Source organism: Aphelocoma coerulescens, chromosome 7 (assembly GCF_041296385.1).
Source record: "Aphelocoma coerulescens isolate FSJ_1873_10779 chromosome 7, UR_Acoe_1.0, whole genome shotgun sequence".
Classification (NCBI taxonomy): domain Eukaryota; kingdom Metazoa; phylum Chordata; class Aves; order Passeriformes; family Corvidae; genus Aphelocoma; species Aphelocoma coerulescens.
Genome location: NC_091021.1, coordinates 33,448,425 through 33,470,815, shown reverse-complemented (window position 1 = coordinate 33,470,815; position 22,391 = coordinate 33,448,425). Strand labels below are relative to the sequence as shown.

Genomic DNA, 22,391 nt, shown 5'->3' with positions numbered 1-22,391 from the left:
AATTCAGAAACAACCTTAAGCACAAGTTCTACTTTTCTATTATGTGTTCCAACAGCACGAGGATTTTAAAAGACCTTTTTAATACTAAGCTAATATTTACTTGATTTTTTTGTCCTTTTCCATTACTGGCCCAGGCTAACTGAACTGGTTCATCCAGCTCGTATTCTACACCCTTCTTACAGTAAAATGTTGTAATATTGGATTACCGCTTTCCAGCCTGGAGCCTCTTACATTCTACATGAAGAATAAAGAAAAATCACGGCTCAGAATACAGAATACAGGGAAGTGTGCCCTGTGTAACACATATCTGATCAGTTCTTCTGAAGGTATTAGACTTCTGCTCCATCTCAGAGGGTGCTTCACTGGTCAGGACCTTAAGTTCTAGAAGCCTCACTCTTGGGCACAACATAATTTTGTAGGGAAATTGCTAGTAGTTCACTTCATCTGGGTGGAGGAAAAAAACAGCATCTCTATATTTAAACTCGAAGTGATAAATTATTCTGATTACCTACCCTGAATTAGCTACTAAATAAAAAAAAAAGCTCATGTGGGGCTCTTTATTTAAAAACAATCTTCAGCACTGCAGCTTTACTTAAGACACTTCCTATCATTCCAGTTGAATGCAGCCAGAAAGGAAGCAATTTGCAGCATTGAAGTCACTCTTTAAATGGTAAATGCAGAAATGGTTGGACAAGTTTTATTCTAAAAAGCACATTGCACACATGATCAGATATTGTTGCCATGGCTGACTTCCTTTATTGCTTTGAGTAAATCCATATTTGATGCATTAAGGATGGATTGGGTTGTTGTCAGGTAGAAGTAGGTCAAGAGATTTTTAAGCCACAGTTCTAAGCATAGACTAAGAGCAAACACAATAGATATTTCTTATTTTTTAAATCTTTAGCATGTGCAACTATAGTCAAGCTGTAAATTAACTTGCACTTAACGCATAATGCCATCTAGTGGGAAAATCAACAAGTCTACATGCAACAAGTCTGGCTATCCCATGCAATATCAATCCAATTAGTGCTGCAACCACCGGACAGTTTTAATAGGGAAATAAGTTTAAAGCCAAAGAACTATAACTTAATTTTCCAAACCTCCACAAAAAAAGATCTTCACAGATGATCTTTAAGGTCCCTTCCAACTCAAATTGTTCTATGATTCCATGAAAATTTAAATATTTTCCAAGCATGTTTTATCCTAAAAGTTAAGATAAGCAAAAGAATCTCACTGAACATCTATTTAAAATGATTATGGGATGTGAAGCAGACCTTGATAGCTTCTTGATTTTATTTCCTGATTAAATTTTATGTAGAGATTGAATTTTTGCTCAACACAATTACACAAACTTCAGGCTGATAAAGGAGACAATTCAAAGTTTACTGATACATCAGCCAGAACAACCTGTAATTCCGGAGAGTTTCACAATTAATGGTCTTCATAAGTATGAGGTCACTTTTCTGTACCCACAAATAAAAAAGGAAACAAAGTGACCAAAGTTATATAGGGTAAAGGAAACAGGCTTATTGTAAAAACATAGAGTAGAATAAGGGGCCTAGATAGACTATCAGGATCAGACAAGTACTTTACTTCATTGACAGCCCTCCTAAAATCAACAGTAAGGGAACAATCTAAGAGAAGTAAGTCATCAATATTTTATCCTCCAGGAAAACATAGCACTTGTCCTTTATTGGTAAATTAACCTGTTCTTAGGCCTGAATTATCACTTTCTCTAAACCTTGGCACATTTTGTGTCAACCTGCTTTGATATTACTTTATTTATCCTTTAAAAGGTTAAACCTTACAGCAATGTGACCCCTGATGTTTATACTGGTTAAATCAAAGAGCTTTGGCCCTGAAGGACCCTGTGGAGATCATTTAGTCCAACTCTTTTCTCTGAGGAGGACCATAAGCACCACTATACCAGGTCAGCTGTGGTTACCTGTGGCTTTTTTGGTAGCTGAACTTAGAAATCCTCCAAGGTGCAAGATTCCACCACCTCTCTCAGTAACCTCTTCTGGTGACACACTAACATCATAGTAAAGAACATTTTCCTGATGTCCCATCTGAACCTCTCATGACACGGTTTGTGACTGGCTCAGGCCATTCACTCTTATTCTTCCTCTCCAGTTTTGAAAAGGGAAGAAGAACAAACGAGATTTTGCACAGGAGAATAATGGAAAAAATTTATCTTATGTGCATGAACTCACTGTGTCCCCCCAGTTTCTCAGCCTGCAAGTAAGTCTCAAATGAATAAGCCAAGAAGGTGCTATCCAGAGCAAAGTTAGAGAAGTCAAGAAACACAAAGCAAAAAGCCAGATCTATCTTATACCTAAATAACAACTACACCCAAACACTACTAATCTCTTACAAGTATTGTCTGGTGCAAGAAGTGTGCTCAGCTACTCCAAGAGCAGAAACTGGACTCCCTTTGTACATGAAATGTGCAGTGGATCTGTAAGAGTATTTTGAGGCTGTGATTGCCACAATGAGACCTTTATCTGCTTCACAAGTCTGTGTTACAATACTCGTCCACTTGTTAAAAGTCCAATTAATTAAAAAACACATCACCTTGCCTCCATTAGATGAATTTCAAACTTTATAGGAAGCTTTTTTTCTTGTGACACACACAAAAAAATCCTGTCTGACCCAAATATGGCTTGTAGTTGACTCAACCTGAAAAGTCACTTTGTGATGCATCTCCTGCTAACAAATTATACATTGACATCCTAAATGTGACAAAACCCAGACATGTGAAATGAAGACACTTTGGTACAAAGATAAGACAGAGTCTGTGGATAGGTTTTTAATTAAAGAAAAAAAGTGAAGTAAGCAGGTACTTTTGGACACACAAACCCTGAAGGCAGGAAGACTGTACACCTAGCTACACTTTCTGAGCATATTAATTGGAAATCAATTAAACCAGTTGGTTTAATAACACGTTTTACTTGTATTTACAGATATTGCCTCTGTTTGCCTAAATACATAACTATAATCAATTTGTATAGTCCAGTATCAGCTGTGCTAATCAGTGGATAGAGCAAAACATAATCAAACTATATAAATTCTGTCAGTAAAATAAAACCTCTTAAAGCACACATTTCTTATAGAAGAATGTGAAAATTAAGGATAACTTCTGTGGTTATTAAGGCATCCCTGCCCCCCAACACCAAAAATATCAGTGGTCTTGATGATGGAGAGGGGGCTGTGTGCATTACTCTGTGACTGCCTGTCCCTTGTTAACTTTTAGGCATCATCAATGCTTTAGACAGAATCTGAAAGAGGCAGAAATTGACTTTTATCATAGTCTGATTAAATTATATGACTGACATTGTCATCTTTCTTCTTGGTTACAGGACAATTTTATTGCAGCAGAGGTTCAAAATTTCACTGACATTCTGAGCTTCAAACTTCAATTGCCTTTAAATTTGAATTTTACTGGTTGTTTAAAAAGACATAGGTGTATTTTACTGGTGTTTAAAAAGACATAGGTGAATTTAAAAATTCATAGGTGAAGTGGGTTTAACACTCTTCAATCTATGGAGGAAAGTTCTTCAATTTCCTAAAGATGCTCCTCTACCTTGTAAAATTGGCAAATGCTAATAGCCATGCACAACTCTTATCACTGCTAATATAATATAAATGTTTTAGTGGGGTTATTAACCTTATCCATCTTCCATAAATCCAGATCTGACAATGTTCACTATGGATAGACAAATGTCAATATTCACAGCGTATTTCCCTGTGCAATATCAAAAGGAGCCATTGCTTTTCCTTCTGCTGCACACAGAGAAGGGCCTGGCTTTTGGGTTCAAACTTCTGGGTTTGAATTCCACAAAAAAATGGCCCCATTTATTTTTGAAAGAAGGATGACATGAATTATGTGATTCACTCTTTAAGAGGATGAGAAACAATCAATATATCATGGGAATAAAGAATGCAGAAATCTGTTATAACTCCTCTATATGTTGTTGACAATACTTCCGCCTCTTCCAAAAATTTATTATCTAAAGAATTTGATTATTTTATCTACACCATCTCCCTTCATTAAAATGCAGTATTGAGACCCAAATTGTATGTCAGGACTCAGGAAACTAATTCTATTTCTTTCAGAAAAAAACAAAAACCAAAATCAAACAGGCAAAAAACATTAAGTGGGTAACAGATTCCTCTAGGTACTAGAAATCTGATGTCCATCAAGACCTAGCAGAGTTTGATTTAAAGTGTCAAACATCTGCTTGAGAAGGTGTCAAAAAGCCCCCAACACTGGCACACAGAGAAATGTGTATAGTTTCCTGGCTATGAAGAACATGTTTAACAAAATACTCATTTTGGCAGTGGCTATCAGGTTTTTTCCAAACACTTTCTATAGTAATCCTTGCTAAATTCTCAAGTAGGAATGTGCAGAATCCTAGCTACAGTTCATTTGGCATCAGAAAAGGATAAAATACTCTTCAATAAAATGCAGAAATATTATCATCTCATAGAGTTTATCAAACAACTTAGAGCAAAAGTGGGCTGTGGAGTACTTACTAAAGAGCAGAGAAGAAGCAATCTAAGTATTGTTGCTAGAGAGGAGTAGAAGGGTAATTCCCTCAAGCACTCAACACAGGGTCCTTTGATAAAGATAAAAATACAGCATGAAAAAAACCCTGTGTTGTTGATGACACAAGGAGTAACATACCAACCCAAATCACAAATTAGAGCTTAAAATACCAGGAAAGATGTGAGTTGGGCTCTATTCCCCATAAAACCTATTACATCTCTTTTTCTGACACAGGCAAATCCCATTAGGAAATGCAACTACTCCCTTTTCCCATTAGATCTTTACCTTCAAGGTAGGGATTACAACTCTCAATTTTGTTTTAAATGCATAGGGTAAAATTTATAAATATTTCATACATGCATGGGGAGAATCTGAGTATGAAGTAAATGGGTATCTACCTTTTCATGCAGCCTTTTTAACAAAACCTGGGTCTGGCATGGTGGGAATTGGGCTCGGTAGACAGGTGCATCAGGAGGAATGGACTTAGCAAGAGGAAAATGACCCAATCTGTATATGATAAAAAGGATGTTTTGTGATTTCTATAGTTCACTTATCTCATGTTTAATCATATGAACTTAATGGAAAATTGTGTAGAAATTTTTAAAAGATATGTGAGGAAACATGAAGTTATGCAAATATGTTGGAAGTGTCTGGTTGTTAAGATGCCTTAGGATGGGAATGATCATCAAGTAATTATAAGCAATTGGATACGTTTATTACTAAATTATATTATTTTGCTTCCCAGGAATTTCCTAGCTTCCTTTTTTCTTTTCTTTGATCAAAAAGGAAATCTCAGCTGCTTAATTCACATCATCCATTAGGCTATGGTTAGAGTCTCATTGGAAGAAGAAAGATCTCTCTGCATAATGTGAAAAACAGAAAAAAGTAAAAAAGAGGAAGATTATGACTAAAGTAACAGGTTGCTACCTCTTGAAAATAAATTTTTCCTTCCATTTCTCTTCTATACCTGTGAATATTAACAATGAAATAAAACCCCTGTCAAATAAGCCATTTTTGTTCAGTTACATAAAACCTGGAAACACGATGTCTACAGTGATATAAAGAAATAACGTTTTTTGCAATAGACACATTTAGCCTTGCTTAACTGCAAAATATTTCTCTGAACAAAACAGATTAGTTTTTATGGTTTCCCATATTTACACAGCAGTTTTATCTTGAATTAAGAAGAGCTTTTAAAATAGTTGGAAAATGCTCACTGTAAAGAATCTTTTCCAAGATTTTCTGCTCATTTTTAGATGACATATTTTGCAGCCTCTTTTTTTATTCCTCCTTTGTTGCCACGATGAAATCTATCAATGCTTGTGGCTCATGCTGGCTGTGGCATTTTTTGCAAATATGATCCTGCAACAACATTGTGTAGGGAAAGGGTAGGTGCTTATGTGAGGTGTCATCAATTACTTACCAAGGTCACTGCATGCTGTATTCTCTGGGAATTATATTATGGGCACTCTTTCATAGTCTGAAGGAAAAGGTACTGAATTATCATATTCATTTTCCAAAATAACATTCTGATTATTTTTGACCCAAGTGAATATTCAGTCTAAAAATGCCAAGAAGAGAGACGATTTCAATTTAAACTCTACTTAACCCAGTGCAAGAGAAAAAGACTACATACATTGGATAATAATTTAAGCGTGCTCTTCAGTTTAAAAATTAATGCAGTGTTGTGTACTAACATCAACATTATCTTTTATTTTAAAATAAAAAACCAAGGTGACTAATACTAGGCTTAGAGGTATTTAGACCAGGTTAAAAGGACCTGGTGTCCTCATCCTGTTGACCACTGACAATGCTGTGGGGCTATAGGTGAGCTACAGAACAAGAGCAAGATCTGTGTCTGCCTCTGCCTGCATGCCACCAAATAAACTAGCAAACAAACAGAGTTAAAAAACATCGTACAGCATGTAGCCTAACTTGTTTGTACAAGAAAACTATTTGTTTGTAGGAGAAAAGAAAACTATGGCAGCCAACCTCGCACAAGATGATTAAGGGACTATTGAAAGAAATTACTGGGTTCATGAAAAAAAGTGAAATACAGAATCTAGAGGTTTTCATCACTAAAGAGACATATTTAATCTAGTCATTAGAGGAGGACATGTCTAAATGGCCAAGAATGATCTTACCATCTCATCCACAAACAGACATGACAAGGGAGCTGTAGTGCAAAATTGTAGAACATTTCAGCACCATAAACACTTATTGAAGGTGTTGCCTTTTGGAATATCAGGATAACTCAAGAGTTTGGTCCTAGAGGAGTGACACTGAAGATGAGCTATAGTGATGACCTCTATGGGACTGATGGCTGCCTGTGCCTTTAGAACAGGATGGGTTCTGGGCTGTTTGAGATTGAGTCCCCTGAAGAACTGGTCCTGTGGTAGGGCCATGAAAGGCATATTGATCAAGTACGAAGTGAGCATTTTCTTTTGACTCTCAGCCATGAAATGTCTGATAGACTGAACTAAAAAACCATCCCAGCTGACACTTGCACTTCCTGATACTGCAATACAATGCCACTGACAAACACAGTATTTTGTTGCCAAAAAAGGGCAGCTTTGTGTTTAGTATGTGTGTGACATGCAACCCAGCAAACAAAATGGTGAATGGCATTATCTTGCTGTTATGCCTTTAGGCATAATAAAAAATAATCACCAGGTCAGCTGACCAGCTCTTTCCAAACACACAGCAGTGCTCTTAGTTTAAGTGCTGTACTTAAGATGTTGGTCAATATGGAACATGGACAAGTAAACATCAATGAAACCAAGCAAAGTTCCTTCTCAGGAGACTTTGAGTGCACCACTGTGTCCTGCTAATTCAAGTGAAAACATTGCAGTCAGTAGTGCTAAAATGAAAACCAGAAATTCAAATCCGATTGATATTATTCGAAGGAAGGAAGGAAGGAAGGAAGGAAGGAAGGAAGGAAGGAAGGAAGGAAGGAAGGAAGGAAGGAAGGAAGGAAGGAAGGAAGGAAGGAAGGAAGGAAGGAAGGAAGGAAGGAAGGACCACAAGAAAAGCAGACCACAGACAATACAGATAAGGAAGTTCTTTTTGTTGTTGCTCTTTGCTGTGATGCATGAGACTTTCATCTCATCTGAAATCTCCTTTCTCTAAATGTCAAAATATTGTAGAAATTACAGGCAGCTCCAGCTGGGAACAAAGTTCTACAAGTGTGTATTAATCTTGCAGCAGCTACAGAAGATAAGATGGTGTCAGTCTAGTTAGACTGCATCCAGAAATACGGCTTTTTTTTTTTTTTAATTGATTTTGACTTTCCATTTTTCATAGCCAACAAAGGGAGGTTTGAGGGGCCAAGAAATAAAATCATATGGCTATTAGACTGAGGCTTTTTTTTATTGTCATTGACTTTGCCTACAGGTTTCCTACACAAGAACTCCAACAGGGCTGGAAAACAGGATCCATGCCTTTAAAAATCTAGCCCTATGTGTTTATCCAATGGAATACACTTCATGTGAATGAGTGTCATGAGAAATAAGAGGCAATGCTGGAAAGCAGCTTCCAGCAGCTACGATGTGACAGTCTTTCTGCTTCTTAGTAGCTAGTTTGTATAGACAATGGTGTGATCTGAAGGGCCCTTCATTGTGGATCTGCTTAATGTTTTGAATTTGTATTTGCTAAATGCAGTGTATGACCCTTCTCATGCGAGGCTGTGTTTGAAAGCACTGAAGAGAGTAATTTAAAAAAACTGTAATACTCTTTGCAGGCTTCATATTCTTTGCTATAGCCTGAACACCACAGCAATTATACAATTAGAGACAGCTCCAGTCCCCACCACACACAGTTTTATGTAAGAGCAGCAATTGAGGACAACCAAAAAAGGAGAAAGAAACACATTAAAGTTTAAAACTTGTGCTTTGGTGTTCTTAGTTCCTATTTTTCTCTAAATCATTTGGAAACCTACCCCTTTGACCTCCTTTTAAAGAAATGGAATTAGGAATCTACAGGCACTTTCCTCTTGGTTTGATTTCTGGAAGTTATAAGAATACCAAAATAGCTTGGAGAGACAAAGAGAAAGGAGGTAGTGTTCAAGGAAAATCACTAGTCAGTTTTCCATTTATGCAAGGAATAAGAAAGTTCTTACTGGAATGGATCAGATATGGATTTATCTCTATAAAAGAGGAGGGATCTTGCAGTAATTGCATTAGGGAGCATTGTATCTGTTGCAGCAATTTCAAGGGACTCTTTATGGCTTGTCCTGGCTTCACTCTGCATGGGATGGTGTCTCCCCAACCTGACTCACCAAAGGTTTCTGTGTCCTTGCAAGGTCTTGAAAAGTGGTTGGTCCCCATTTCTTGTCTCTGACCAGGTTACAAAACTGATTCTATTCATTTAAGGATTCTCACTTTACAGACACATTTTAAGTGATAGAGACATCTATTTTTATGGTAAACAACAAAAGGTGAGCCTTTTCTACTTTTCATTCACCTCTCACGGGCATACATCCATCTGCTCTAGCATCTTGCAGGTTCAAGGTAACCAGAGCTTAATAAACAGCCTATAAAAAAATCACAGGTTTTATTTTTTTAATTTGAGTTGCTAGTTTTCAACCCCTCACAACTCAGCCCAAACCTCAAAATAACACATCCCTCAAAATAACTCACTTGTGTTCACTTATGCATGTGAGAACAAACCTCTTTTGACATTAATATCAAATAGGCACGTTGTAATTTACCATCCATTTCATCAGGAAAAAGCAATTAATTTTGACATTGCTTAGATTCATATTAATGCTGATCCAACTAGAAGAGCAAGAGCTCTGGGATCACAAAGCAGGCTAGGATAGCTAGGGGTGAAGGTGAAATTTAGGTGAAAGACATGAAGACTTCAAAAATATTTCATATAGTAGGTATGATAGACTATACACATAGAAATCATAAGATTAGGTAAAAAACACCAATCCCTCACATTACAACAGGCATCTTCATTCCACAAGATTGTCAAAATGCCAATCAGTTTCTAAACCAGTATTTTATGCCACTTAACTTATACTTTTACTCATACTTTTTCAAATAATTAATGATTTAAAATTCAGATGAAAAGATTTTGAAGATTAGCACACAGTTGTAAGAAGTATTTTTAAAAATTAAGACATTTTGATAATAATGTTGCACTGACCACAGGTATTACTAAACTGCTACAAAACTTTTTGTAAGGCTGACATCAGCAGGATTCTGACAGTTTATAAACTCATGTCCCTATGTTGGCATAAATATTAATTTCCTGCTGGCCTTTCTATACTGCCCAAATTCACTAGTTTCTCAAAGGAGAAAGGCAACCTGATCTTCATGTAACTTAAATGGGGATCGTATCCTTATGTATCACCTAAGAACCAGGGCTACAATGTCTTCTGATATTTTCCTCGAAAAATTTTTCAAGCCAAAACATGATGCAGCTTCAAAATATCTGCATGCGAGTAAGCATGCAGCTGGGAGACTGTGCTCGCACAAAGAATGCTTTGTTTGTTTGCACCTCTCCATCTAGTCATTAGAAACCAGCAGAGAAGAAGCAAGCAGCCCTGGCACAGATTTATCTGTAAAATTTTACATTTTAAAAAAACATTTCTGTGCTCCTGAGATTTTAGTTTTGTTCCTATGTTCTTCTGCAGCCCTAGGAAAGGCAGGTGAGCAATCTGAGGACAGCTCCGAACGCCAGCGAGTCTAACCCCATGCTTCACCATGTTCTGTATGTTGGAGGGCAGTTTTAAGGCAACTCTGAGTGACAGAACGTTAGTGCTGCGGGGTCTGAGAGGTGCCGGTGTGAGGCCATTCTACTCTGATCCCGAAAAAGGGCAAAGGCAGATGGAGGATGAGCAAATCCCCAGCAAAGGGGAGCTGGGTCTTTACCTGTGTGAGGGGAGGCGAGGCGGACGGGGCCTCGCTGCGCAGGGCCGGCATCCGCAGCCCTCGGGAGCGGCGGGAGCGCTCCGGCTTTGGACAGTCCCTGGACAGCTCTTCCCCCTGAGGCTCGGCTCCGGGAGGAGGAGGAGGAGGCAGAGCCCGCCATGGCGAGGGGAGGCTGAGGAGGCTCCCGCTTCCTGAGCAGCTCCCGGCGCCGGCGGAGCTCGGCGGGGCGGGGAGGGGACGGGCAGCGCCGGGAGGCGGCACCGCGCTCCCACCTGCCCCTCTCCGCCGCGGGCAGTGATGAGGCGGCCGCGGGCAGCGGCTGGCGAGGAGCGCCCGGAGTTTGTTCGCTGCCCGTCCGCGTCTCCCTGATGCTCTGAGCCGAAGTCTCCTCCTCTCCCCGGGCTCGCACCCGGGCTGGATGCTCCGCTCGCTCCTCGCTTCCCTGCCACAGCCGCCGGCCGCTTCCCGCCGCCCCGCAAGAAATGGAGCCGCCCGCTGCCCCCCTGGACACCACTCCGGACCCCGCCATCGTGCAGCCCCCCGGGGCCAACCCGCCGGCGGCTCCCCGGGAGCAGCAGCAGGAGCAGCTGCGGATCGGGGAGAGCGGGCAGTTCAGCGAGGGGCTGGAGGACAGAGGTGAGCGTCCGTCCGTCCGTCACCCGCCTTCCTGCACGCTGCCCTCCGCTGGGGCGAGCCCCACCACCTCCCCTGCGTCCCGAGGCGCCAGACACCCACCCCGACGGCTCCTCCGACACCCTCCCGCAGCATCCTCTCACTCGCTCTCCTGGACCCGTACCCTCTCCCTGCCGCCGCAGCAGCCCTGCCCCCTCCCCTCCAGCCCTGGCAGCCGCACACCGGCTCTTGCCGCCCGAACTGCCCCCTCCAGCCCCCCTCGCCTACCCCTCATCCCGCCGCTGGCACCCGCTGAACATTCCCCCGCGCCGCCCTCGAAGCTCTTCCCCGTTTTAGCTCCCGTGCGAGCGCTCCGCGACAGCTTTGAAGTATTTTTATAAACTCTATTCGTGGCTGTTCCCACCTCGCCCGAGAACTTGCCTGCCTGGCGGGGGAACGGCTGCCGGCGGCACATGGCTCCACAGGCAGCGCCCGGGCGAGGGGCGCGGGTGGCGGCGGGGCTCCCGGGTCCCCCGGGAGGGCCAGGAAGGGCCGGAGGTTTCCTCGGGAGGCCGCTGAGGTGCCCAAGCCGGCGGGGTGGTCGCAGCCGCCCCCCGAGCAGGGGCACATCGGGGCGTTTCTGGGGGGTCCGCCCCAGCCAGGCTGGGGGTTGAAGTCGGGGCACTTGTCTCACGCCTTGTCTCCCTTCCCCCACCGAACTGTGCACTTCCACACAGCTCCTTTTTTTTTTTTGTTATTTACTTAAATACCTGACCAGGAATGGAAAGCTGCCTGCTTCCAAACCGCCATAGGCTTTAGTGCGAAGCACATCCATTTCGGACATCTGTTCAGGGTGTGTGAGGCACTCGCTCACCTGCCGCCCACAAAGGCAGCTGCCATTTTAACCCTCCCCACTGCCCTGTCCTCCACAACGCCTCCAGGCTCCTCTTCCACGCAATTTGTCTCCATCTTTTACTCTCATGTACTGGTTTCCCTTAGCCTCTCTGTTGCCTTTTCTTCCTTTTCCATTTTGTTTTCAGCATCCAGGAGTCCCTTTTGTGCTCTCGGTCTTCATCCATAACCCCTTCGCATGTACTCTCCTCTATCTCCTGTTCTTTGCCCAGCTTCCCAAAACCCGTGCCTGCTCACAAATCGTAGACACAAAGTAGAGAAGTGGGGGGAAGAGCATTCGCCACCTTTCTCACAGGTTCCAGTTGTGTTGGGGCAGGGGACACCCCTTATTCAAGGGGTACCCTCACTGTCACTGCCAGTGGCTGAGGACAGACATTGTGCTTGCCTGACGGCAATCTGAGGCTTCAGCTCTCTTTTAAATGAGTGAGGAATTTTCATTGTTGTTCAAACACAGAAGTTTGATTACAGAAATTTTAAATTCGTGCCCAGTATGACAGAGATAAAGGTGAAAGCTCCTTTTGGCATTAAGGGTAATTCCAAAGATAGTGTCTGTTGTACCTAACCTGTGTCTTTCTATGAGGGAGATGAAGCTAAAGCTGCTGATTTTATTTTCTTCCTTACCTTCATGCTCTTTCTATGGCCCTTGCAGTGCCTTTCTTTTAGCCTCTTTTAGTAGTTATTGATTCCATCTATACCAGGATAATTCCCAGTCATTGTAGAGGGAAATCTGGTATGCTTTTTGCAGGTTGTCCCTGTTGAAAATGTTAACAGTCTGTCCTTTTAGATTGTACTTTTTCCTACAGTCCTTTCCAATGAATCACACCAGATGCAGTTATAGAGATGATGCTTCCATGTTTGCTAAAAATAAATGCTAACCCTAAATTTTGGAATAAGATATTTGCTCTTTAAGAGCCAGATCCAAAATAAGTGATAATTTTGTGGATGGGATCCCTAAATTAACATCCTTAGGTGAACAGGTTTTTTTATTAGCCTTGTCTCTTCCACAATTTCTAACTTGACATTTTAAAATGATCCCTTAGCCAAACAGAAAAGTACTTCTGGTAAGTCAGCATATGGTAAAGAATATCCTAGAATCACTTCACAAATATGCCAAGCTTGTGTTCTGCAACTGTTAGGCAGGTTTTTTTCTCCTTCTGATTTTTTTATGGGAAGAAAATCTGTTAATATGTGAAGATACTGAAAGATAAATTAAAAATCCAGTGGATTTAGCCAGTTTAGTTGTTTTCTAAACCTTAAGGATATCCATGTGTTAAATAAATTATTGACAATAAAATTACTCAGAATGTTAATTTCAGGGCGGAGGAATTCCATTTGTAGATGGTAGCTTTTTATTTTTGTAGCAGTGCAAAACATTCTGTAGCTGATGAAAGATTAACTTTCATCCTCCTGTGGATGCTTAAAACTTGCTTTCTTATGGTCAGTGAAAAAAATATGGAGGTTTACCTTGTGAATTTTATTCTTGTGTGTAAATTAATGAGCTGTTTTTTCTTCTAAATAATTTTCATTCTATGGGCTTGGTAGTCATGTGAATGAGTTTGTATTTTTCCATGCTGGCCCCAGGACACTCATAACAATTATATGATCTTTCTTGGGGGTGAAAATTTTGAATACAGAGGATGTATTTGAATTATTTCAGGAAGGAAGGGATCACATCGCTGACAGCCAGAATATGCCAGCCATTTTGAGAGACAGAGGAACACACACACACATACACACACGGCAGAAGTGGTTGAGTTTTATAGAGATCTCAGTCTCTGTCACACTGGACACGTGCTTGACATGTGAATAGTAATCAGGAGTGCTGCACTAGCTCTGGGGCTTATTATTCATTCCTCAGTTTAATTAGGATATTGCTTGATTTGTAAGTATCAACTGTGTATATTGGACTTCCCAGGTACTAGTGAGCTGTAGCCATGAATTAAAAGATGTCTTTAAATAAAGAAACAGGTGCGGATATGTGTCATTCTGATCTATGTTTATTTGAGGTTTGAAATATTGAGAACCAAAACTGGCTGAGAAAAACCTTTGCTTTACATTCCAACAAGATTTGGGCCATAATTTAAAATCCTTGGTTTGGGGAGGGGACAGGAGGGGTGAATACACAAAACATGAGAAGATGTGTTTTCTCTATGGTTATATTAGTAGAAATCCCTCCCATGTTTCAAGATGTGTTGTTAAATTACCTCATACCAGACAGCAATTAAACTGTACATCTTTATATATAGTAGCAGAAGATAGGCCAAACATTTGTGGAAAAAAAAAATCACACAAGTGAAAGCAGGCATGTGAGAAGTAACTCTGCAGCACTATCAGTAAAAGACTCAAACCTTTTGGAGTTGTCATCTATCAGTTTTCATGTATTAGACAAATAATGCATGTAATAAGAAATAGACATAATAATTTCTGTATAGGGCCTGGTCCATGCAAGTTTGTAGACTCTTTCCCGTTCATAAAGCAGGGAGAATGCAGCAGCACAAAGTGTGATAATATTTTAAATTTTCTAAAAATACGGTACAAGCATGAAATTCTCAGAGTGGCTTTCTGAACTCCAATAAAGAAACTCTCTGTGCTTTATTGTAACTGAGGTGTAAAAAGCAGGAAGAATTTTTCCAAGACAGCGTGAATCCCACCAATTATGCTAGGATTAGAACCTGTAATTTTAACAGACTCCAAGTGGCAGAATAAAATCTGTTGGCTCACATTTGACCACCTCTGGATGCCTGCCCCTCTGCTGACACAATGCTGCCCCCCAGGGCAGAGATGTCTGATTCAGTTCTGAATTGATTCCAAAACCATTGCAGTTTTCAGCCAGTATATTACAGTCAGTTGAAATTAATATCTGTTAAAGGTTAATAAACTTGGTTAAACATCGTGTGGATTCATGAGAACCAGATCAGATGTCCCTGTCTTGAAAGTGGCAATAGCCATCAGAGGGAAAACTGGGGAAGGTGAGGATAGTAACAGCTTCAACTCTTATGTTGTAATCTGGTGCTGAGTCTTACAGAGCCCCTGTTCTCCACCCTTTGTCTAAGACCTCAGACCAGCTACTGAAAGTTGTGCTGTTAAACCTCTGTCTCAGTTCAATGCATTCAGGGCAGGCAAATCTCTCTGAAAAGTGCTCATCATCTGAGAGGAACCACCCACATCTTCTGGAGTAACTCATTAAGAAATTTAGAACCATCAGGTTTTCTCTCCAGTTAAGCAGATTTGAGCCGAAACTTGATGGTAAAAAAGAATGTATGTGTCAAGTTGTATTAAGCATAAAATAATCAGAATGGGATATACAGAATGGAAATACATAAAATTCTGAAGACATTTTAAGAGTGGCTTAAGACTCAGACTGAGAGAATAAAAACCAAAGGATGTCGTTAATTTATGTTTAACCTGCATTCTCTGTGATTTAAGATCACTGGACAAAAGACTGCCACAGATTGAAAGCATCAAAAAAGAGAAAAAGCAATAGCATTTCCTTGTGTTGAACAGACTTCTGCACTGATTGCAGCAAGGGCAGAATTGCTTCTTCAGTTAGCTCTAGATGGGAATGTGTTCTTAACCCAAATGAGGGACAAGATGCTTCAAGAGGCTTTTTCAGCTGCGATAGCTTTGATTCTGAGGCATGCCTGCTTGTCCTTTGATGATCAATACGTGTGGTGTATCCCTGTGCATTGGGAGGTTATTCCACAGGGACTGGTGAGCACAAGTTTTTCTCCTATGTTAATCATCCCCAGGATCCTCAAATTCTGAAACAAGTTTTAATCTGAGGGAGTAGAGGACTGAGCCATTTCTTGTGTAAAGGCGCAGGTGGAAATCATAACGATTTGTGAATTTCCATAACTGGAATGCAGTGCTCTTTTTAAGGGATTCATCTGTGGGTCTTTCTGTGTGGAATCAAAACAGCTTGTGTGTGCTCTTCTTGCTTACTCACATGTTTCTGGTGGCCTCATTCACCTAACCTTAATAATGTGAGCAGTTTTGAGCCTGTATTGCTTCTGTGTGTAACATAGAATGTAAATGTGTTTTCTAGGGCTGAACTAACACAGCTGTTTTTTTAAAAGGGGCAATGCATTGCTCATACATTATTTGCTTATTGCTTATCAGGTTTACTAGAAAGCAGTACGAGGCTAAAACCTCATGAAGCTCAAAGCTACAGAAAGAAGGCATTGTGGGTTTCCTGGGTCTCCATCATTGTCACACTGGCTCTTGCAGTGGCTGCTTTCAGTGAGTATTGGGAATATTTTCAATCTTCACACCTCTTCCCTTCTGTTTTTCTTTTGGTCTCTCAGAATTTCTTTGTGGAAGCTTTCTCATGTTTTTTTCTTTGCAACTGCTAAAGAGGTTTCTCTCTAGGCTGCCTGTGTCTGCATGGTGCTTATAAATTAGTAAAACTGTTGGGTTTTTTTCTGCAGAATAGAGGGTTGTTGAAGGTCGGAGAAAAAAACAAGAGATGTTGGTTCCTGCTAGCATTTATACATGTGGAACTGTTCGTTTTGGAGAGTAGTGGAAAAATCCTTATGCAGTGGGTTGCCTTTTACCAAAGAGGTCAAATAAGCCAAGTTTTAATCTGTTTGGGATTTGTAGTGGGAAGGCTATAATAAAGAATAGTGAATTGTAAGGGAGAAATATATAATTTATCTGTATTGCACTGACAGATAACCTAAAACAATGCTAATCTGGAAGGGATTAGACCAGTGCTTTTCTATAAATTTCATATTTTTCTCATTTACCTTTAAACAAAGAATTTGAGCAGGAAAAAAATCCAAACTAAACCCCAAACGCTTTTACATGGAAAAAAAAAGAAATATATTTCATCTCAAAATGGCAAGAAATGCAACATTGTGTAAATACAAATTTTAGTTCAATGCAAATTTGCAAAATAGAAGCTTTCTGTATTGGGCAATTAAGTAAAACATTAAAGACAAAAAGAAAGAAGGAATCTGAAACAAAATCTTTGCAGTGGCACATTCTCTGTTTTAGAGAAAGAAAAATCAGAAGTGATTGAATTTATGCTTTTATACAAACAAAAGGAGGGCTCTGTCTAGGAGACATCAAAGAAGTCTCAAAACACCATTCTTAAGCTTGATAAAGACAGACTTGTATTATTTTTTCCCTTTTTTTTTGGAATCACAGCAGCATGTCTTTTGTTATTCTAATCTGCATTGTATGACCTGCTGCTGGAAGTTGGTGTCAGCTCCCAGGAGAGGTGATTAAAATCTGACCAAATGGTCTCTGAAAACTTAACATATATTACTCAGAGCAGTTTATATGGAAACACAGGTACAATAACTTGGTTCAGAAATAAGAAAAAAGAGAAGGAGCACTTAAAAGCTGACACTGTAAAGAATTTGAATGTTAACAAGAGAGTGAAACAAGTTTCCATTTTGTTCTGCTTCATGGAAATACAGTGGCCTGTCTTTGCTACTGAAGCAACCTAAAGGTAATGCTATGTTACAGAATAACTTTGTTACCTATTAACACTATAGTTTTAGGGAGTATTGTGACATGGCTTAATTTTATTTTATGTTTTCATTTGTCAGGGTTGCAAGAATTAAGTGTAATATAGATAAGTAAAACTGTGTCTTTTAAAAGGATCATTTAAAACATTTTTAAAGATTATTTAGGCTGAATTTTTTTTTCTTTCCTTATTTTTGGCACTCTGGTAGTGTTTAGAGAAACAAACAAACAACAGCAAAAAAATGTAGTCCCTGTCTGGATATACTGTGGCTGCATATTCAGCTGGAGGGGACCAGCACTGAACTACTGAAATCGTAGCAGACTAATTATGTGTTTTTGGAATGTATCTTTCCTCATGGTTTGCTGAGGCTAAATTTATAAAGAATTTATAAAGAGGGATCACCACACAGATACATATTAAATCTGTATGGAATCTCTTAATAGGTAGCTGGCAGTAAACTTACATGCCACAAAAGCATTGCCAGGGCTTTTCATGTGTTTACTATTAAAAATTTTCAATCTTTGAGGAAAATGCAGTGACTTCTGGGATCACCTTGCTGTCCCCATGCAAAATCAGAAGTTCTGCTCATTTTATTGTCTCACACTGGCTGCTCTCTTCCTCAGTGCTGTCCTTTTAGCAGGTTCCTCTAGCCAATCCATGAGTGGGGAGAGATGCCAGGTGACCAGAGTTTGCTGCCTGTTTGATAGAAATGTCTAATTGTCACTTTGGGGTATCTGACACTGACAATTCTTTGCAAACAACTGCTGTTTAAAGCATCCTCCTTCCATTTTACCTCCTGTCTGTAATGGTGAAGTGTTAGAAATACAGCCCTGATGTTCCATTTCAGTGAAAAATGGGGACCTGTTGTGGTAATTGTGGGGCTACACTGACTATTCTCACTGCTCTTCCTGACTCCCCCATAAATTACTCATTTAAATTTCTGTTTTATCCCCTTATAGGTTTCAAAATACTTTCTTGCAAGTGTATCCCACATGATATAGTCAAGATACTAGGCCAGGGAACTGATGTTACTTGATAGCTGTACTTGAAGGAATGGAGGACATGAAAGGTAGGAAAAACACTAAGGGGAATGACGCCCATGTGGAGAATAGGGAAGAGGTGCAGGAGCCTCCTTTTCCAACCAAGTGTTTGTAACAAAACTTCCTTTCCTTTTCTGTGGTCCACTCCCCATCCTTCACTTCAAGGCTAGCCTAGTTGCCTCCAACACTATATTTTGCCACCATTAGGGTAAGTTGGAATGGTTTATCTTGACTGGTATGCGGTGTTTTCTTTTGGTGGGATTATGATGCTTCCCTAGTTGAACTCTGACCTTTCACTTGGTAATTTTGAAAGAGATTGAAAAATCTCATGTTGATTTGAAAACATAAAGTAGCTTCCTTATTAGGTAATGATCTATGGAAAATGAGGCTTGAGATCATAGAATCATAAAATTTTAAGGTTGGCAAAGGTCTCTAAGATCATTGAGTCTGACTGTTGACCCAGCTCTGTCAGGTTCATGACTAAACCGTGTCCCTAAGTGCCACATTCACACATTTTTTGAACGCTTCCAGAGATGACAATTCCACCACTTCCCTGTGCAGCCTGCTCCAGTGCCTGACCAGACTTTCAGAGATTAAACTTTTTCTAATATCTAATCTAAGCTTCCCCTGGCACAACTTGAGGCCGTCCTCTCATCCTGTCGCTTGTTGCCTGGGAGAAGAGAGTGACTCCCACTTCGCTACAACCTCCTTTCAGGGAACTGTAGAGAGTGATAATGCCCTCAGTGGTCTGAGCTCTGTATGTTAGACTTACTATTAGAAAGAACCTGTGTATAGAGTATTATAAAAGTGCAGAAATTAGAATTGTGATATGCCTGTATCTATATGTCATATATTTGCTACAAAACAGGTATATGATATGTCTTGTCTCTGAGATGGGCTCTTTTGTGGCCTGTGACAGTGCAACAGAGGAGATGAAATGCTGATGTGTACATCAGACTGTGTTTGGTCTCTGGGTTTTCAAAGATGAACTAGGCTAGGCTGGGTATGGAGCAGAATGACTGCTTAAAGGAAAATGAAGTTGCCACCTTCCATTCACTAATACTGACAAGTAGGGCTTAGACCATGACATCAGCTTTTCCACGTAGCTGAAAGAACAGATCTCTTACTATCATTAGTACTTAATAAACTTAATTTTACTACAGAAATGCTGTATTTGTAAAAGACCATTTGGAAGTTCCAGCTGCCATCTCTAACGCAGCTCCTGCACTCTGTGGTAACTACTGTGGTCTCATGGCTCTGAGAGCTGCTGCAGATGTTGCTCTCCAGCATGAAATTGCACAAGGCTTCAGTAAAATCTCTACAGACTTAAATGTGTGAGATCCTTGAGGTCAGTGGAGCCCCATGTATCATCTTTAGTGGCTGAAAATTTGGTGCTCTCAAAATATTCTGGCACTGTTTTTTTTGTGCAGTAGTTTTATGATCAAATGCTAATCAATACCTGGTGAACAAATTCATTTTGCTCTTCATTTAGATGCTGCCTGAAATATGCATGCTTGTAGAATTCTCATCAAGAGTGGATTTACATTGTTATAAATATATAGCAATAAACAGAGTCTGAGCATGATAAAGCTTATTAAAATGAACATTAAATTATTCCTTAGCACCCCAAGTAAGTGCCAGAATAATAATTCTAATATAATTATTTCTGGATTACAGTAATATAAGCAAAGAATGATAACAGAGAAAAGAATGATAACAGAATATGAACATATTTTTCTTTTTTTGCAATGTATATCTGTGTAATATAAGGCTGCAGTCATTTAATAATAACAACTATTATTTCTTTCTGTAGCTGCAGTATTTTGTGTTCATACTGAGCCTAGTTTAAGAATCATGATAGAGAACAGGTGGAATGGAACTCTGGTGCTTTGAAACCCATTATTCTTAGTTCCTTGACATTTATGTTACTAAAGCATAATTTTGAAAAATATAGAAATACAGCTTCTGCTGTTGCAGTTCAGTTTCTGCTCAGGCAGCTAATCTCTGATAATATTGTCAAAGCAGAAAACAAGCTCATTCTGTCTGGTATTTTTTGTCCAGTGTAGACTTGTGATTCACAGAAAGCAGCGTGTTCATTCATCTTCCTGATCTGATTAGCCAAAATTGTTTCACAGTGAATGGAGGAGTCACATCAATACATCAAAACAATGTATAGACCAAATTCTGCACTGAAGGCTTTCTTTGTAGTTGGAGACTGAGAGAAGATTTAGAATGTAAATGTGAGCTTTGTGAAGGGCTGCAGCCAGCCTGTCCCAGCGTGGCCAGGGCAGGTCTGCATTGGCCCTGCTCCCTGGGAGAGGGACAGAGCTGTTTGCAGGGGAAATAGCAGGCAGGTGGGTGCTCAGGGCTGCTCTGGACATCCCTCCTTTCAGCTCACCACAGGCATAGGTAAGGCTCAGCTGTACAGAAATTAACTGAGTGCAGCAAAAGGTCAGATCCTGGTAAGTGTTTCATCTGGTGTAGTAAGAGGTGCTGGTATTTTGAGAAGGTGAATTCCATTTATCTGTATCAAATCTCAGGTGGAAATTCAATAGGTAGAATTCTGTGAGTGGGAGTATTTCACAGGATTAGCTGTTGGCCCATGGATAAGATATTAAATGTAAATGCAGACACTGACATTCTGATTTTATATAAAAAACTATTTGTGTTTCAGAATGAATTGCTGAAAAATGATTTATCATAGGGAGCTTCCACACACTGAGAGGCATTTTGTTTGAAATCTCTGGTGCATATGCTTACAAATTTCAGGGTATGTCTTGCTTTCAGATTAATGCTTTATGCTAACTCAGATTCTAACAGTTATAAATGCCAACAAACTTAGAAATTGTGTATCCAGGTCCACTTTTGTTATTGGAATGACTACACTGAGTCATAAAGTCTCAAATGGGTTAGCTGTAGGACATGATTCCTGGTTTTCCTCCACTCTGGTGCATGCAAATGAAGTTACATGGGACAAACATTGAGCAAATGAAGGTGTTGTCCTCTGGATGCTCACACATGGATGTACTGATGTAATCTGTCACTCCTCATCTCAGACCTACTGCTCAGGCAACTGAGATGGGGAGCGACTATATTAATTTATTGACGAATATATAATTTTCTCTGTGGCCCATTCCTATTCATGCTGGAAAAATTAAATATATGTGGGCTTTCCCTGATGTTTGCACAATACTTAGTATACCCTGGGCACAGCTGTGAATCATAATAACACTACTAATAAAAAATGTAGGGGAAGGGTCATGGTTCTGAAGCTCTTTAGTTTGGATATTTAATTCTTTAAAGGTCACTGAATTTCAGACAAATGGTGAGCATTCAGCACTCAGGCTGGGTTTATAGTGTCTCATCTGGGAACCTAAACAGAACTCTCCAGGATCACTGAAAATGTGAAAAGTTGGTTTTTGCATTTTGTCTTTCAGGAATTATACAGAATTGAATTTCTCACTCCTAAAGACCTGGGAAGATATTTTAGTTTTAGACTTTTTTTTCTTGAGTAGAGCACATTACATTTTTTCAGAAGGTTACATTTCAAGTCACCATTCCATGCAAACACTTAAAACCCAGTAAAGACTAAATACAGAATAAAGCTCCTCCATGATAGTATGCAGAGCCCTCATTTTGCATGTTTCTCAGGATGTTTAATTACATCAGTTACAAAAAGACAGATGCTTCAGGGCTGTGGTCTCACAGAAGTGTTAATGAAATATGGAACTCAAATTCCCAAGGTAGAGTTCTGATATTGGTGACACTTGTGCTTCCCTGTCATCCTTGTTACAGCTGCACCACTACAGTAGAAAATAGAGTTTGGTCCTAACCGTGTTACATATAAAATCTAAAGGACAAAAAATCCATTGCTGTGCAGCACTGGCAGAAGAGAGCCTTTTGTATAGGTCAATCTGTGCTTAATA

The 22,391-nt window shown here is 40.0% G+C and overlaps 1 protein-coding gene across 1 annotated transcript in view; it reads left to right on the top strand.

Annotated features, from left to right (window-relative positions):
• The first annotated feature begins 10,600 nt into the window (after positions 1 to 10,600).
• Positions 10,601 to 22,391, top strand: part of TMEM163 (transmembrane protein 163) — a 90,557-nt gene continuing 78,766 nt past the window's right edge. Inside the window, exons 1-2 of the mRNA XM_069021216.1 lie at positions 10,601 to 11,064; positions 16,072 to 16,191. Of these exons, the coding sequence (XP_068877317.1) occupies positions 10,911 to 11,064; positions 16,072 to 16,191 (274 nt within the window). The 5' untranslated portion in view covers positions 10,601 to 10,910. The remainder of the gene's footprint in view (positions 11,065 to 16,071; positions 16,192 to 22,391) is intronic.